The sequence below is a fragment of the Lygodium microphyllum genome, chromosome 22 (assembly GCF_053477565.2).
Source record: "Lygodium microphyllum isolate KBCC chromosome 22, Lygodium_microphyllum_v1.1.10, whole genome shotgun sequence".
NCBI lineage: Eukaryota > Viridiplantae > Streptophyta > Polypodiopsida > Schizaeales > Lygodiaceae > Lygodium > Lygodium microphyllum.
Genome location: NC_141156.1, coordinates 36,534,119 through 36,553,073, shown reverse-complemented (window position 1 = coordinate 36,553,073; position 18,955 = coordinate 36,534,119). Strand labels below are relative to the sequence as shown.

The 18,955-nt window shown below is 38.8% G+C and overlaps 1 protein-coding gene across 1 annotated transcript in view; it reads right to left on the bottom strand.

Moving 5' to 3' along the window:
* Positions 1-11,366: 11,366 nt before the first annotated feature.
* The window catches only part of ENT1 (equilibrative nucleotide transporter 1), a 43,704-nt gene continuing 36,115 nt past the window's right edge, over positions 11,367-18,955 (bottom strand). Inside the window, exon 2 of the mRNA XM_087662427.1 lies at positions 11,367-12,361. Within this exon, the coding sequence (XP_087518553.1) occupies positions 11,577-12,361 (785 nt within the window). The 3' untranslated portion in view covers positions 11,367-11,576. The remainder of the gene's footprint in view (positions 12,362-18,955) is intronic.

Here is an 18,955-nt window from a genome sequence, read left to right as displayed (position 1 = left end):
TTTATGAGTTGAGTAGTTGATATGCATCTGATGGTGATGTATTAGATAATGATAATGATTGTGATAGCTATGTGCAAAAAGAAAAGCAAGAATCATGGATTCTTAGTGGACCAAAAACATCATCTGGTACTACACCTACAGTGAGCCCTTGGTCTGGGAGACTAAGGGATAGCCCCACATCTTTAGGTGGATCTATAAGTGTTGCAGCCAAAGACAAAGGAAAGAAGAAAATGCTAAATGGTAATGATATATCTACTAGTCATTCGAGATTTGATGAAGATTCTAGTGATTCAGAGAGTTTGGATGATGAGCTTAGTATTCCTTCAGTCAAGACACCAAGTGTACAGAGAGCTCATAGTAATGTAAGGGCTCCATTGAGTGATCCAATGGTACGTAGTAGGGTCAGATACCCTATTAAAAGATTTCGTTTTGAAGGTTATCCAGCTCACCATTATGCTTATATGGTGAAACTAGTTGAGGATATTGAGCCCACTTATTTTGAGGATGTTGTTGGTCATGCTCATTGGAATGCAGCAATGGATGAGGAGATGGCTACATAAGAAGCCAATAAGACTTGGGATTTGGTACCCTTGCTTAGGGGTAAGAAAGCTATTGGCTGTAAGTGGGTTTACAAAGTCAAGAATAATGTAGATGGGTCCATTAGTATCTATAAGGCTAGGCTAGGCTGCAAAAGGCTATGCTCAAACATATGGCATAGATTATGAAGAGACATTCCGTCCAGTTGCTAGGATGGCAGCTGTTAGATGTGTGATTGCTCTGCTAGCAACCAAAGGTTGGAATTTGCAGAAAATGGATATTAAGAATGCCTTCTTGCATGGTAAATTGCAAGAAGAAGTGTATATGGAGCAGCGAGCAGGTTATGAGGATTTAGAGTATCCCACATATGTGTGCAAGTTAAAGAAGGCACTCTATGGACTGAAGCAAGCACCTAGAGCATGGTCTGACAAGATTGGAGAGTATCTTGTCAATATTGAATTTTTTATTTCTGATGATGATCACTCACTTTATGTGAGAAAAGGAGATGCAAGTTTGGTCATCATAGTCCTTTATGTGAATGACTTGATTATTACAAGTGACAGTGACAATGGAATTGCTGAAGTTAAGAACTTCTTAAAAAAGAAGTTTGAGATGAAGGATTTGGGTGTGCTGAGATACTTTCTTGGTATTGAGGTGATCAGATGTGATGATGGTATATGGCTATCCCAAAGGCAGTATGGCTTGGATATGTTGAGTGCCGACATTGGGTATGAGATAGAAGACCCTACTATGTTCAAGAGGATAGTAGGGAGTTTGATTTACATGACTATCACAAGGCTAGACTTGAGCTATGTTATTGGCCTTGTCAATCAGTTTATGTAAATGCCTAGATAGCCTCATTTGGATGCAATTAGACGTATATTAAGATATGTGAAGTCCACTTTATATTATGGACTTTTTTATGAGGCAGATAAGAATGTACAAGTCTTTGGATACACAGATGTAGATTGGGCTGGTAGCATGTCAGACAGAAGATCTACTAGTGGATTCATGTTTTCCCTTGGTAGTGCAGCAGTTACATGAAGCAACAAAAAGCAACCTACATTTGCTTTATCGAGTATGGAGGCTGATTATAGAGGTGTTGCTATGGCAGCATATGAGGTGTTATGGCTGCAAAAGTTATTAGGTGATTTGGATATGCAAGGATATAGTCCAATTGTCATTCATTGTGACAACATGAGCAGCATACACTTAGCTAGTAATCCAATGTTCCATGCTAGGACAAAACACATTGAAATGTACTACCACTTTGTGAGAGAGAAGGTACTTGCAAGAGATATTGACTTGTTATATGTCAACCCACAGAATCAAGTAGCTGACGTTTTCACAAAGGCATTGGGTACAGAGAAGCTTCAAAAGTTTCGAAGCTTACTTGGAGTTGTAGAGATAGAGTTGAGCTTGAGGGGGAGTGTTGAGATGGCAAGCTCAACACGTGCGGACATTGATGATGGACCGCCTGGTTAGATGGGTCTACATGTCTACACTTAGCACGTTGGTGGTCATTATGATACTCACATGGCCACTGACTTATCACTTATTATATTTAGTTTGTTATACCTACCTACAGCTAGCAAAGATATAGCGCCAGTCGATTAGTGTAGTCTGTTATGCACTGTTTGACTTAGTAGGCTACTTTCCTTTATGTTATATATTATCTGTACTTTGTGTACATTGTATAGTGTGTGGAAGAAGAAGAAGAAATCAACAAGAAAACGTTTTTGGCCTCCATCTCTCTTCTTGTGTTCTTGAGTGAGCTTCCTCTTATGCATACACTGTATGTTTGGCATAGCAGCTCAAGCAAGTCTCCCCACCACACGATTCTTGACAAAAAAGTGGGTGGAGCCTAGGAATGGGGACAAAAAGACATGCAATGATGACCATTGAAGATGGACTAATCCAAGATTAATGATTCCTAAGAAATTTCTTTATGAGGCCCTTTTTGACTCCATATTCCCCCTAATGCTCTATTATACTAGTAGTATATCCACTTACTACCCTACTTTGCATCTCTAGACATCTGACATGACATCCATGAATGATATCATACCATTATGGACATTATCTACTGCATAACCATTCTGCAAACAAGCTATATAACAATGAATAAACAAGTAGTCTCTGTGATATAACCCAATCAGTTCAATGATATCATGGATATATGCCACCCTCATTAAACCTCCTCAATACATAGGTATATAAGTATCATTGCTCATACATTTTTCAACCTCCAATTAGAGTATAACTCAAACCAGCCTCATATAAGCCAAGCTTGAGGCCGGTTTGAGTTATACTCTTATTGGAGATTGAACATGCATGGGTCTATCATTGACCATTTAACACCATACCAACATCAATAAACAACACCCTAAGCTCCGTAAAGACATTCGATTTTGAAATTGTAAATATTCCAGCTTATATGACTATGCAAAGCCCAATATATGTAGGGAATAGGTACTCAAAATTCCCTCAACTGCTTTTGATGAGATACATTGATATTCGATCACAAGATTGCTAACATGACCATGAGTGCTTTACTTCAAATTGTTGATTTCACCAGGCATTCAACTGTTGAGCAAGAGACTGAACCAGAGACATTTTTTACCGACAAGAAAAACTGGCATACATTCAGAAATTTCTTTTTTGAATCTAACTTCAATTTTCTCAGGTAGTGCAGCCCTTTTTTTGAAGCATATCATTACAATTATCATGGTTGCTTCCATCAAATATCATCACACGATGATGCACAGACATCCTAATGACCTTGCACTTGAACATTGAGTTCCCGAACTTGCCTCACAACTCCATCAATTGTAGCTGAGCATCTATGTGTTTGACTAGAAAGCATGACTTCCTCAAGTGGCCAAACTGCAATTACAACACAAAGTGGCATGTCCCAAAGGATGAGTAGCAAGAGAACTAGTCCATATTCATATTGTCTGACCTTGTCTACTCCTGGTATTGTGTTCTTTCCATGTTGATTGAAGCTATCACCAATCTCATACAATATACATCATGCTTGACCTTATCTACTCCTACTGTTGTATTCTTTCCATGTTGACTAAATTTGAGCCAGTAGTCTCATACAATATACATGATGTCTTCCAACTATGCTCAGACCTAGGGGGTAAAGCCAATGCCAAATAGTGAACTAGAGTAGTGAATCACTTCTAGTAGTCCACACTAAACATAGCGCAATTTCTGCAGGTTTCCATGTTGCTACTATTGTGCTCTAGCACAACACTCAACAAACTCAGCACTTACGCTTTTTAGAAATGCGCCCTGCTATTCGCACAAATCTCCTCACATAGTCCATCCACCAAATTGATCGATAGGACACGTGTTGCTGCTCATTAATCTTAATTCTAGTCATTTAGCTCACTTTTTTAGCTCTGTTGCAAGTCATTAACCCCTTCATATGCTATCTCAAGCATGCCTTGTATATCAATTACATTAGATGAATGTCACAAAGCCTGTCAAGCTCTGATACCATGATGAAACTTTAAGTAGGGAAAGACAAAGATGGAGCAAACAAAGGTCAAGAGCTACATGCTCTTCCTCTTCATTATTCTTCAACCATTTTATATTTTCTCATTATCTTTCTATAACACTTGTGAGACAACCTAAGTTATATAACTCAACAATGATTAACTAACTCAAGTCAATCTACTCGTCCAACTTATTTAGAATCTATACACAAACCTGCTAGTGACAACTAAGCTACACAACTATCATGTCAGGGATAGAATACTAGTGATGAACTTGACTCTCTCAATCAGAAAGACCAAGAACAACCTGCACTGGAGGCTCTCATAATTGCATTGTGTAGATAACCATACATGCAATAGACATAGACATCATACACATAGGAGATCTCAAGGTAAAGAGAGGAGAGTTGCCAAATGCGTAACCCATTGAGCAAAGCTCAATACATAGCCTAGAAGCATATAAATATCATTGAGAACACACAAATAGACATAAATGCCAAGTCCAAAGTAAGTGATCAAATCATCCCACTCTAGAGCAACTACATCTAATACATATCAAGAGAGCATGTACGTGAAGTCAGTGTCCCACAATCTTGGTGAAAGTAAGCTCAAGCTCAAATGCATAAATCCAAAGATCTATGTAATATCCAAAGTAGCACATGTAACTTCCACTAGAACAAAATCAAATGCCAAATGAGCAATGCAAGGTCAAAACATTAAGTACATGACATTCGAGTATTAAAGATATATGAAGCATAAGCCAAGAACATAAAACCCAATAGATTCTTCTAGCTCATAATTGTGTAAGCCACTAAAGTAACCAAGGTATGTAACCACAGCCAAGATCAATGTAACAGAGCCCAAATATAAACTCAAAAGCATGCCATAGCATATTGGAAAGTATACATGACATTTGAGTATTAAAGATATATGAAGCATAAGCCAAGAGCATAAAACCCAATAGATTCTTCTAGCTCATAATTGTGTAAGCCACTGAAGTAACCAAGGTATGTAGCCACAGCCAAGATCAATGTAATAGAGCCCAAATATCAACTCAAAAGCATGTCATAACATATTAGGAAGTATACATAACAATCGAAGTAGCAATATATCCACTGAGTATCCCACAAAGCATCAATGAGCATTAGGCATTAGCTTTTCATTGATACATGCTTGCTACCCTATTATTACACAACTAAAATGACAATGAAATCTAAGCTATTTCAAGCTCAAATTAGTCCCAAAATCATAACCATACTATGTAGGCACCGAAATAGCATCCCTAAAGCATCAAACATACATTAAGAAATTTATATTGGCTATTCAAACTAGAATTGTTCTATTTTTACCATATGCCTAGCATGAAAGCAAGAAGTTTGATAAACGATAATATTCTCTCCCCCCTACCCAATCTCATCTTGATTTGCATTTGCAATTGTGGACCCATGAACTCAATTAGCTTGTCCTTCACCTTATTATTATCCATGTCATGTGTGATACTTCAATAATGCTAAAAACATCATCTTCTTGTTTGCAATCAATAATAATCAAAGGCATGAGTTTACCTATTTGTGAGCTATTCTTTTACCTACTAAATATTGGCTCAGAATCAATTAGAGTTCATCTTGTGGCATTAATAGCCTATTGTAACGTGATTTAAAAGTTGTCTTAAAGTAGCAATACTATAATATTTTAGCTACTATGGTATTTTTCCAAGTACACCAACCCTCTAAACCAAGCATACAACACATGGGTATCTTTCTTTGCTACAATGTTATTCCTTTAGGATCTCAAGTTATGGGTCATGCATGCTAGGAGGACGACATTAGCATACATTACCTTGCTTCACTAATAGCCCTTAGCAACACTAGTCAAAGGCACACATGACGTGAGGCATGCCCATGATGAGTATTTGATTGCAAGTATATTCATGACCTCTATTCTGAAAACTAGATAGCATGGGCCCTTGATTGTGGTTGGATAATTGGAACTTATGCTACTGAAAGGTTCATCAAAGTTGTTGATTTTGATCGTTGGAATATGGATTTTAATATGTCCTTTAGTCATAGTCATGGCCTCGCTATTCTAGTATCGTTACGGTTGGTAATGCCATGTGCCTCAAATTTACTCAACTCTTATAAACATATTTCCTTCACATAGGGCAACACTTGCCTACCCCCCCAGCCCTGCACCCCTCTCCCTTTAATCATGAAAGTTGGAAATCCAATATCCAAAATTTACTGATTGATTTCTTTATCTCTAGCTCAATTAAGGCCACATAGAAAAGAAAACTACACAAAATCAACATTCTGAGTGCTCAAATCTATAGCTCTATTTTCTATCCAAACCAAAACTATTTTATTATGTATGAAACAGAGAATAGAAAACTACACAGAATCAACTTTCCAAGTACTCTGATCTGTAGCTCTTGTCACACTCTTTGTTTCTAGTTATAAATGTCTAAATCTGATACCTTATGCAAAAGTTATGGCCAAAATACAATAACACTGTCAAGTGGCCATAGCTATCCACGACTTCTACAGCATGCTCTGTATCCACTCAAAATGGATAAAATGGCTTCTCCTTAGCTCAATAAGCACTTAACAAGGCTCAACTAAGACTTAGGAAGCTCGTCAACAAGCGCGAAGCAAGCTAGAACAAGTTGGAAGAAAGAAATACTCAAAGCATACCTTAAGAGGAAAAAATAATGCCTGCCATGAAACCTTGAGTTGAAGCTTAGAATCTGGGGGCTGAAGCAAAGGATGAAGAAGCTCCTTCAATAGTTAGCTCTGATACTAGTTGAAACGTAGAGCTCGAGTGGAAGTACACAAGTGGAAGCAAGAGCTATGGCAGATGGAGCAAGAGAGCAAGAAAAAGAGAGTGCATGTAGGAACTCCAATGGTCACAATGTGCGATTGGCTTTCCCTTTTTCAAGTGTTACTAAAAAAATAAAAAATAAAGTGACAGTGATGGGCGCCTGCCGCCCACAATATATAAGTGTGCCAATATTGTCAGTGTAATGAATAGACGAGCAGTTAGACACACGTGCCTTTACCCCCAACACACAGTGCAAGAAGAAGAGTAATTATGTGTGGTCCAATGTGTGATTGGCTTTCCCTTTTTCAAGTGTTACTAAAAAAAATAAAAAATGAAGTGACAGTGATGGACGCCCACCACCTGCAATATATTGGTGTGCCAATATTGTCATTGTAATGAATAGACGAGCAGTTAGGCACATGTGCCTTTACCCCCAACACATAGTGCAAGAAGAAGAGTGATTGTGTGTGGTAATAGTGGTGGTTATATATGGTATTGATATATTGTGTTTGGCATAGTCTCATGGCTCCACTATCAAGAACAAGTACATCATTGACATGATAGTAAAAACTTCACAAAAAAACTTACTTTATTGCAAATTTTTAATGTAATAATGACTATGATGATGCTAAATGATTTTAGGGTGTGATGCTCTATGACTTCTCCATACAATGCTACAGAGAGAGAGAGAGAGAGAGAGAGAGTGTGTGTGTGTGTGTGTGTGTGTGTGTTGGGGGTTAAAGGCCAAATGTACCTAATCGCCTATATTTACCTTGTACACAATGCTTGTATGCATATACCCTACGAGTAGCGGATGCCCAGCACGGTCACTTTATTATTTATTTGTGTAGTAGAAATAGTTCCTACTTCCATTCATCTAGTATCGATCCCTACTACATCAAGCAGTACCCTTCCTGCATGCCTAACATCTCCAAATTTTTTCAAGGCATACAAAGTTGGTAGCTTTGATATACCAAGTCCTTCTCTGCATTGCCTAGTTTCAAGAGAGACGCCATTCCTTTCCTTTGTAAGGATATTTAGAGTTCTATAGAGATATCACTTATAGCTTATGTTCAACAATTGTACTCTTCTTTCCATGAGAAGATGCAACACTCCAAGGAGAAAAAGGCTACCAATCCTTTAATGACAACCATGGATAGCCAATATTGGATAATCTCTCTCCAAGGTAGTAATCAAGTGGTTTACCCAACAACAACGATAATCATTACCACTATGTTAGAGAATACAAAGAGAAAGGGAAGGCAAGTCACACATTGTGACTGTTGAATTTCCACATACCATCTTGCTCTCTCTCTTGCTTGATTCTCCATAGCTCTTGCTTCCACTTGTGCTCCCACTATTGCTACACCTTTCAATTGGTATTAGAGCAGGCATTCCATGAGCTTCACTAACATTCACTTCAACCTCATGGGAAGATAGCTTTATTCACAACATCCATGGCAGCAAGGCATGTATCAATCCCATTAGCTCCTTACATTTCTGAATCATTTCTCAACCTTCCCCCCGTCTTTGGCGAGTGCCAGGAGCTCCAGTATAGTTACTAGCAGTCATGGGAGAAAACAAGAAACAACCCACAAATTTTAGCATTTTTTTAGGGCTACTCCTTGTCTATCCCACCTCATCCTCTTCCCCCAACTCCTAATAGTTATTATTTGGCACTTGGTGGTCCTTCTCAACTTCCTTTGGTTCCATATTTAGCATCATTTGAAGAGTTTTGGATCAACCCATTACTCTATAGTTTAGGGTAAATTGTTGTTCATTGTTTAGACAACAAGTATTTGATTGCTCTATTGATACTAAAGGGGCAAGCTTGCAATGCCTAGATGATGTATTGATACTCAAGAAAGGCTTTTTGATTAATTAAAGCTTGTTTAGCTCAACATTTGGAAGGTTCTTTGCTATTATACCCTATGGGTAGCAAGCATTCGCTATGAAAGCTTATGCATTGAATGCCTATAGATGCTTTTGAGATTATACATGGATGTATTGATGCTTGGCATTGATTATTATGCCCAGATATGCTTATGTTGAGCTCTAACCCTTGGATTTGAGCTCCTTGGATACATATATGTAGTGGTCCTTTGCTTCAATGAATTTCCACTTACAAGCTTGAAGACTTATTATTGGTATATGCTCCCGAATGTATTGCTTCATGTCTTTGGGCACTCAAATATTATAAGACACATGTATTTAGCTTTGCTTTACTCTTGGACATTCTAGGTTTTCTTCTGTGGAAGCATTTTGATATTTTTATTGCAAACCTTAAGACTCTTGAGTCAATGAGAGACTCTTATATACTTATTGGTCTATGCATACAGTCCTTGTTACAGACATTGATGATTGTGGGCTGAATTAGCTTTGGTTTGTACACCCAATACTTCCTCTTGTAAGACGATTTTTGTCCTCTTATCAAATGATTTTTATCAACTTTGATGCATTCTTGGATATATACCTGAGCTTCATTGTTCATGTGCAATGAAGTAGTTATAGATTGGTGGGTCTAGAGATCTCTTCTGCGCGGTTGGCTTACATATATGCTACTATTTTTCTTGGGATTGCATTTATGTCTGACATCTTTGGGTCAAAGATAGTGTTTGGTACCTTGATGGTTTATGCTCTATCTTGCACTACTAGTTGCATTGTATATCCCAATTGCTACCCTGGTATCCCTGGATGTGGAAGCTTTATTTTTTGGTCTTTTTCCTACATTTAAACATTCATTTGCAGTAGTTTTATAGACAACCATACTAAAATTCAATTAGGTTTGTGAGACCAAAAGTGACAAGGATTGTGAGGCCTTTTCGAAAATCTTACTTATCTTTGTGAGACCTCTTCTTACCATTTAACTAATTATTGTATAATAAAGCGCTATTGAGATAGAAAACAACATTTCTGTTAAGGTATGGTTAACCTTCATATGAGCCCCTAGACCTGTGGAATAATGACATTACTAAGGCAACATCAACTCACCACATGGTCCCTTACACCTATAACAAGTACATGAATCACCCAAATAGTCAATCCCAAAAATTAGATTTGATGGACGCCATAAAGATAGTGCTATTCACAAGTCCATTAAATCCAATTCATTGGATACTCCACAATCTAACAAACAAGATATCCCAAACTCGAAATATGATGTCCTTAATGCCAAACCAAAACTACAATTTACTTGTATCAATATTAATAATAAACTAATAACACTAGCCCACTTAGGCCAATCTATACCATGTAGCATTCCATGTAGGCATGTGCAAATGGTAGCCAATTGACAACTCAATATAACAAGAAAAGTTTAATGTGCATACCAAAGAAATCCACAAATGGACATGTAAACCCTTAACAAGCTAGGGGCATTAGTGATGCATCCACCAAGGTTTGAGCTCACGAACCCTTGCACACAAACACAGGCTCAAAATTCATTCACCACCAAAAGATATTAGTGCTTCTAAAAGTAATTAAAAGTAACATGACCCAACCAAGAACTAGTAGCTCAAGTGGTAGTGAAATGGTGTGACAAACTTAAGGTCATGGGTTCCATTCTCACAAGCAATAGTGAAATGGTGTAACAAACTCAAGGTCATAGGTCCCATTCTCACAGACAATATTGTGGCACCTTGTATGATGTATGATGTAAGAAGTTGATTATGGCTCCACTTTGCTGGTCACCAAGGTGGATGTTGTAGTGGGACCACTTGTAAAATCCATGGTCAAAGGTTTGGTCACCCCTTGATTACAAGCATCAATGTAAGCACTAATATTCAACTAACACAATCATTTCATGTCCCAAAAAAACCAGCACAAGGTGCAAGTTATGTAAATCGTTGCTTGTAAACCGCACCACACATAAATAAAAATGAAACCTAAGGCAATATTGTATGATAAACTCTTGTAAGGCAAGTTGAAGTACGTCATTGGACAAAATGTGTAGTAGTTAATAGTGAAAAACATTTTCCTAAAACTTGTAATGCAAAGCAAGCAAATGAGAGCCACCATAAAGTTGGAAAGCCCCATTACAAAAAGTAGAAAAGAAAAGAAAATTGGATTCAAAAGTTTTGTAAAAAAAGAAACCCATGTGTCAATGAAGTTTACAAAGTTGATGCCCAATGAGTACACCTTTTTTGAACATGCAAAACTGATATCGATCTAGTTTATATCAGCTTGTCCGGCATCTCTAGGGAATCTATATGCCCCCCCCGGCACACCCCCCCCCCCCCCCCCGGCAAATAATAATAATAAATCTACGCAATGTTGGCGCCTCTACATTGGAGGATCTTTATCTTTTTCCCTCAAACTTGAAAGGGAATTTCTGTCTTGGGTTAGCAAAAGATTCAACCTCAACAAAATGGACATTGTGAAGTATATTTTAAAGATTGAACGGGGACCTATATACATCCCCATTTATTTTATATGAAAAAGCGCCGCAAGAAAGCAGCACAAACCTACTACTGCAAATAATAAACCAACTACCCAAAGAGACTTGCAAAGTGAACCCCTGATTCTGCGTGCTATATTCAATAAAAATAATATATAATACCAGTTTTCTGACTTGTAATTCAGTTAAACTATGATCATTTTGAGCAGGTGGTAAGAATTGAGAGGTTGACAAATTACACCTCTGATTCTTTATACAAAGCAAATCCCAATTGAAAGATTTTGATGCCATCTTGTATGTCAGTCTCTGATCCTTCGCAATTACAAGACCCATATCCACTCCAAAATGGAGCCCCCAGCAAGCCCAAGAAGTAAGCACACAACCATGACAAACCCTGCCACTTCAGCTTCTTCCAAAGGAACACTCTTTGGGGCAAGAATCATCACAATGGTGGTAAAATAGCCATTAGTCAGACCTAAGAGACAAGTCGATAGCATCACTACAGTATCTGTCTGAAAGAAACTCGGTCCATGTAAGCATAAATAGAATAAAGGATAGAAGAGAAGCCTTGCCACACAACCCCCTATAGCGATAAATTTGTTCTCTGTCATAAAGACTCCAGGAAGAACCTTGCCAACAAGATCAAAGAGATTGTAGCACAAGGTCAATAACACAGCATACCAGTCACCAAAGACAGATGAATGGAGGTCTTCAGTGATGTGGCCTGGGAATATTGATAAAGTGACCACATATATGAGCGCTACAGATATTGCAAAGCCTTGAATTTTCTTCCACACGTGCATGTAGGAGATACCATGAGTATTTCCTGTGTCATCTGGTCCTGAAAATTGCTCAACCTTGGAGTCATCCTTCTCTTGATCAGAACTGCCATTACCCAAAAGGGAGACAGATTCCAGTGTAGAAGTTTTCAGCTTGCTATAATAGCGCATAACAGGTAATTTTCCAACCAGATTATAGCTAATGACACATGCAATCATTATGACGATACTAACAATAAAGTAAAGATAAGCACTTGCTTCAATGCCAGCCTGTGTTTGAGGCATCACAGCTCTTGAAACGATCCGAAGGACACTTACAAGAACTCCTGCAGTACAGTAGCCATTAACCTCTCTAATGAGCTATCGCTCTCTCTTTTTTTTCGTAATAGGTAATTGAATTAATTACGCAAAAAGTACCAAGATTACATGATTACAAGATGCCTAGAGCATGAGATGCAGAATGGCTCTATGCCATCGTGAATAATCTCTCTCTCTCTCTTTTTTTTTTCGTAAAATCTCTCTCTCTCTCTCTCTCTCTCTCTCTCTCTCTCTCTCTCTCTCTCACCCCCACAAAAAAAAGTGCTTCGTGAATTAAACAATGATAACAACAGGTCATCAAGCCAGCATGCAAAAGCCATATGCATAGCTAAAAGAGAAAAGAAGCAACACAGCTAGTGGCCACATGCACAACTAGAGACCAAAAAAAAGACACATGGCTACTAGGAAGAAAATGAAACTTGTTAAATCCCTTGAACCTAGAGTGTTCAGCAAAGATGCCCATGAACAGTGATTGAAGTCGTGCAAATAAGTTCTAACCATGGAGCAGCACATCACAGATAACACTACCTGCCAATATCATAGAAGCCACCTAACACAATGACCAATCTAGCCATGAATTCTAAAAGTAAGAGCCAAATACTTAAACCATTTCTAGTGCCAGACATACTAAAGCCCAATCCAACATGAGAACTGAAACAAACAAGAATTTGTGGTTGCAGTGTGTCAATTTGGGGTAATCATCCCAAGATCCATGCTCAATCACTAGTTCTTAGCAATGTTACTGATATCCAAACATCCCAAAATTGTCTACCAACCAAGTAAGAAACATAATGATGAGATATATCCTCCATCTATGTAGTACAAAAGACACGACGACCATTAGCAATCTTGAATCAATGCACCATGTCAATAGTAGAGCGGCCACTAGTAAGAACTCTCCAAACAAAAATTGTCTTGAAAGGGGATCTTTGACTTCCATAATTGTTGTGCCCATGGATGCTATTCCAAACTCATATCCTGTAGAGAGCTAATCAAAAGCCACCAAAAGTTACTCAACATTAAAAGTGCAGCCCTACCCATACAGTAGTGACATGCTCCGTGTAAAGAAATGGTATGGCAAACACAAAAATGCAAGAGTGTAAAACAACATGAAGGGCGCAAACTAAAGAATAATAATGCATGATAATCAAAACGAAGAGGATACAATCATAGGGCTAGGGGCTCCGAATCTCCTTGTCTCCAGGGCTGAGGCAGAGGTCTCTAGAGCGTGTATCGTAGGGTGTCATACTTGAACTGATCTGGAGGGCCGAAACACAGAATTCTGGATGTATCAAATGATCACTGAATGAGCAGTAGGCAATGTAAACAGTGGCAAGGCAGAAAAATGTAGATCTCCTGGGCATGTGGCAAATGATGACTAAGCAGTCTGGATGTGTCAGACGATGACTAAGTGAGCAGTAGGCAGCATAGGCAGATGTATGGCAACAAAACACAGATCTCCCAACGAAGGTGATGATGTAAGCAACCGAAAACTGGACCAGCAGGGCAGACAGTCCTTACTATAAAGGCAGGTACAGCTGCTAGGACTGCAGTAAACGCAACTGCTGAGAGTGCTGGAACAGGTTTCCAGGCAGCAGATAGGGATAGGCAACAAGGCAAGACGGTAATGAAGGTGCTGAGACTGAGGAGGCTCTCCAAAACAAGCCACCTAGCTGGAAAGAAGCTGTAGACAACAGGGCAGCACTTCAGGAAGGCTCCATAAACTAACGATATCCTCCAAAAGGGGTGTGGCACGTGGACAATAGCGATAGACCGAGAGTGCTGAGATTAGCTAGCTGGAATGAGAGGCTGGAAGATGCACAAACACAAGATCCCTATTGATAGAGGATTGCAGGTGCATTTATCCTACTATCAAAAATACGATTTTCCATAATTTTGTATTAATTGCTCTCTGGGGCTGTTTTAAGAAGACTAGATTAGAGATTAATGCACCATATTTATGAGTGACTGCAAACCCTAATATTAGTGGCTCAACAACCCCTCTCATACCCAAAAAGGATTGTGCCCGAGATGGTGTACAAGTCACATCTCCATCCTCTTTTCATAAATAAAAGATGCCACCTCATGTGAAGATATGCCAGGGTTTGCACTAAGAAGACACAAAATGTACGAACACGACTAAAACGCCAACTCAAATAGTAATGCAATAAATGCAAACCCTAAATACAAAACACAAACACAAGCAAAGAAGAAAGAGAACTCTGAAATGAATGAACCAATACTGTAAATGAAAGAGAGAATGTACAGAATGCTTAAGGGCAAAGCTCTCCAACAGCCACCAGTGGCTCTTGTGGGAGTAGGTGTCGATGTGTGCTGTCCAATGGAGACAAATCTCGAGCATAGTAACCACCAATTGGAGCAAAGGCTAATGAAGAAAAGTGCTGAAAACAAAGAATGACCCGCTAAAGATGATGGCAACTGATCACCAACAATAGTGGGAGACTAGGCCACAACACAGACCACGTAGTAACAATCGTTAGGGGCTAGACAACTAGTGGAAGAGGGCTGATGGCCGAAACCTGCAAGACAAGGATGGATCTGAATAATGGGCAGCCTATCTATTTATAGATGCAAAAGGATCCTCCCAGATTAGGGTTATACATGTGGACACACAAACTCTCTAGAATCGCTCGCTATTTGATGACACTTTTAATCATTTACATGTTTTGGGGCTGTTTTAAAGAGCTAATTAATATAGAATAAATTTTTAGCTTAACACCCCCTCTCAAGACCAAATTTGGACCAGAAAGAGATTGTAAGAAAAGCTCAAGCCCATTTTTACCCCCAAGCGTCCCACCCTAAAGTAGCCAGGGCATTGGACAAAGGGTACACATCAACTACCCAATGGCCTACCAAGACTATAAAGGCGATGGTTATCTTACCAAGGGAGCCCAAATGATCACCCCATAGAGGCCAAGGCATTGAACAAAGGGCGCTCGTTAGCTTCCCATTGGCCTACCAAGACCTATAAAGACAGATGGAACCATATTATTTTTTTTAAATAATTTTGGTGGAGAAGATATGGTTTTTGGCCTTTCAAGTGACTATGCCCCGTGGGGAGAATGAAAAGAAATGGTTAGATCCAATACATCACAAAACAAACAAGGTAACCTAACTACTCAAGAGTGTCGATGACGAGTGAAAGGGGTGAAAAAATATGGTGATATGGTGATAAGGAACCGGTTGCGGAGACAACTCAAGGTCCACCTAGGTATGCTTTGCACAATGAGATGTATAGAGCAATGCTACATGATGAGAATGCACATGCAGTAGGTGCCACTTGGACAATGTCCCTCGTGAGAAAATTATTCGCTTGCTCAAGAGCCCTTATACAAAGATGATGGCGATCATGCAATGCAAAGGGAAGGTACAACAAGGAAGGGAGACCGATGTCGAAGGCAAGTGCCGAATCCTATAGAATACCAAGAAACGGTAGGAACCCCCTCTCAACCCTGGATATCGAGGCCAAATGAGTAAGAGGAGCCTAATGTCGATCTTCATGTGGGCCAAGAACCATGATGATAGATGAAAATATGGATAAAGCAACCCAACTGAAAGAGCAAGGTAGAAGTCGCTGCCATGATTACATCAAGAGAGATTCACATGAGCACAAGGCCGAGATAGCCAAGATCCCTTATGTATCTGCAATTAGCAGTTTAATGTCTGCCATGATAGCTACTCGCCCTGACATGGCTTTTGCCATGGGAATTGTAGCATACTATATAACTACACCTAGCCAACAACATTGTGATACCGTGAAGGGTATCATGAGATACTTGAAAGGCATTGCAAATATGTGCATTTGCTATGGTGGAGAGGACACTGCAGTCATGGGTTACACTAATTTCAACTATGCAAGGCATGCAAATAGTAGAAAGTTCCCATCTGGATATGTCTTAACTTTTACTGGAGGTGTTGTTTCTTGGGTGTCCAAGGTACAAAAATGCACGATCTTATCTAGTACTAAGAGGAAATTGTAGCACACTATATGACTACACCTAGCCAACAACATTGTGACACCGTGAAGGGTATCACAAGATACTTGAAAGGCACTACAAATATGTGCATTTGCTATGGTGGAGAGGACACTATAATCATGGCTTACACTGATTTCAACTATGCAAGGCATGCAGATAGTAGAAAGTTCCCATCTAGATATGTCTTCACTTTTACTGGAGGTGTTGTTTCTTGGATGTTCAAGGTGCAAAAATGCACGATCTTATCTAGTACTAAGAGTATATTGCATCCACTAAGGATTGCAAAGAAGCCTTATGGTTAGGCCATTTGGTGACAAACCTTGGTATTACTAGTACTCCTACCCTGCATTCGGATTCTATGAGTGCTATTCAATTGGCCTAGAATCCAGTCTTCCATGCAAAAACAAAGCACATTGAGGTGCGCTATCATTTCATTGGAGAGGTAGTAAAGGACAAGTCTATTGAGCTTGTCAAGATCTCAACTGACGAGAATCCTACATATCTACTTACTAAAAGTCTCTTAGTGGAACATTTTGCCTTCCTTAGAAAAATGATGGGCATAGGATGAGATAATGTCTATTCCTCCTCCTGTTGTACTTTTATGTACATTTGTACTTTGTCACTTTTTTCTTATTCTCTCCTCACTACAGACGCATTCGCATTTAAGTTACAGGTTATTGGGAGTAAACACACTTATGCCTATGTTGCCTGTATTTACTATACACACCATGACCACACACATGTGCACTGTAGGTGGTGAATGTCCATTACTATCACTTTGTTCTTTGTTCTTTTAGTAACTATTGAATAAGGGAAGGTCAATCATACATTGTGACTGTTGGACTTTCCACACCTTGTATCTCTCTCATACACGAATAAGGGAAGGTAAGATGGCCATAGTCGATTCCAATAATCCACACATACACGAATTTTCTTGTTCTTTTTGAAACCACAACAATTGTAGGCAACCAAGTAACCTCATTAATAGGCTTAATAAATCCAATCTACAGCAATTTATCAAGTTCCTCCTTGACCTATTTTGCATAATTAGGATTCATCCTGTAACGACGCTACATAACAGGTTTGCCATCCTTTTGCAAATTGATCCAATGCTGACAAATCAGAGGGTCAAAGCCCTGCATATCAATATACTCCCAAAAAATATTTGCAATTTTCCTGCACAATGCCAATAGCTCTTTCTTAAATTCAAAACCAACAAAAATGTAAACCTTAATACATTTAAGGACATCAGCAAAACCCAAATCCACTTCTTCCACTTCATTTTCTATAATGCGGACTGAGTGCCACATTGTATGTTCAAATTGTGCCTCTGCGACCACTTCCTTATGTTCTTGAGTAGTTTGAAATTGCTCTGTTGTCTTATCCTGAACATGCTATGCCTGAAGGACAGAATTCTGAAGGTTTGGATCTATTTCCAAAATGTTTGTTATAATAAGTAAATCCTACACATCAAAAACAGCGGAGTATTCTTATACTATATTTTCCACATCTATTTCAGAACTACTATAGAATTAGCTTGGAGAAAAAGATCTTCCTCATCATCCTCAACTCCAGGAGCTAAATTAATTGTTTGGGCCACTACAAACCAACAGCTAGGCTTGACCAGCATCTTGCCTTGAGTACAAATTTTAATCCCCTTTTTACCATGCACAATAATCACAAATCCTAAATCCCAATCTTGTTTCATCCTGGCAAACTTAAACCACAGTCTTTCAAGCAACATTTGATAAGCATCCTCATCCATATGCGACACTACAAAACTCACCTTGAATTTCAAACTAGCAACCCAGATTAACTAATTCCTCAAAATGCCTAATGGTTGTAATCTTTGCTGATCAGCCATCTTCACCTAAAATGGAGCTAGAGCCAACTCTGAACATTTATGAGATAGATAGACTGCTTCTAGAAGAATATTAACTGAGGATCCACCATCTAAAAGAACTTCATTAAACATCTTTCACGTATGCTTTGTAAGTGCGAGAAAGAACGTGAGAATGACAATACTTTGAACTTAACCAACTTGATCAATTATCACCATGAAAAATTACAAGATAGATAGAGAGAGAGAGAGAGAGAGAGAGAGAGAGAGAGAGAACAGTTGAAACCACATTGAGAGGAAAATCGGCTCCTCCCCTTTTTCAAGAATTTATTGAAACAAAACCACGGGCACCAAGTGCTCGAACCATATACAAAAGGGCTAATTTGTTACAATTCTAAAAACTAGGATTTTGAAACCCTAATTTTTGTAAACTCTGGGCAACAAGTTGATTCTATTCTTTAGTGCTTGAATTAGATCAAGCTAAGTAGAAAGTGTTTCTTGGATGAAAGATAGATAAGAGAGTACAAAGCATGCGCCTGAAATTTCAGCACGAGAGCTTGTTTCAAACCAAGAGAGAGTCCTTCAATATATAGGTGTGGGGCTTGGATGCTCAAAAGTGAAAAGTAGAGGTTACAAATCATAAGTGCTTGCTGAAAATGACAAGTGTAGGGTCACTTGTCTCGTGTAGGAATACTTGTCTCTTCAAAATGACATATGTCTTCTTTTAGATGCCACATGTCACTTTTCTAGAGAAAGAAGCTTCC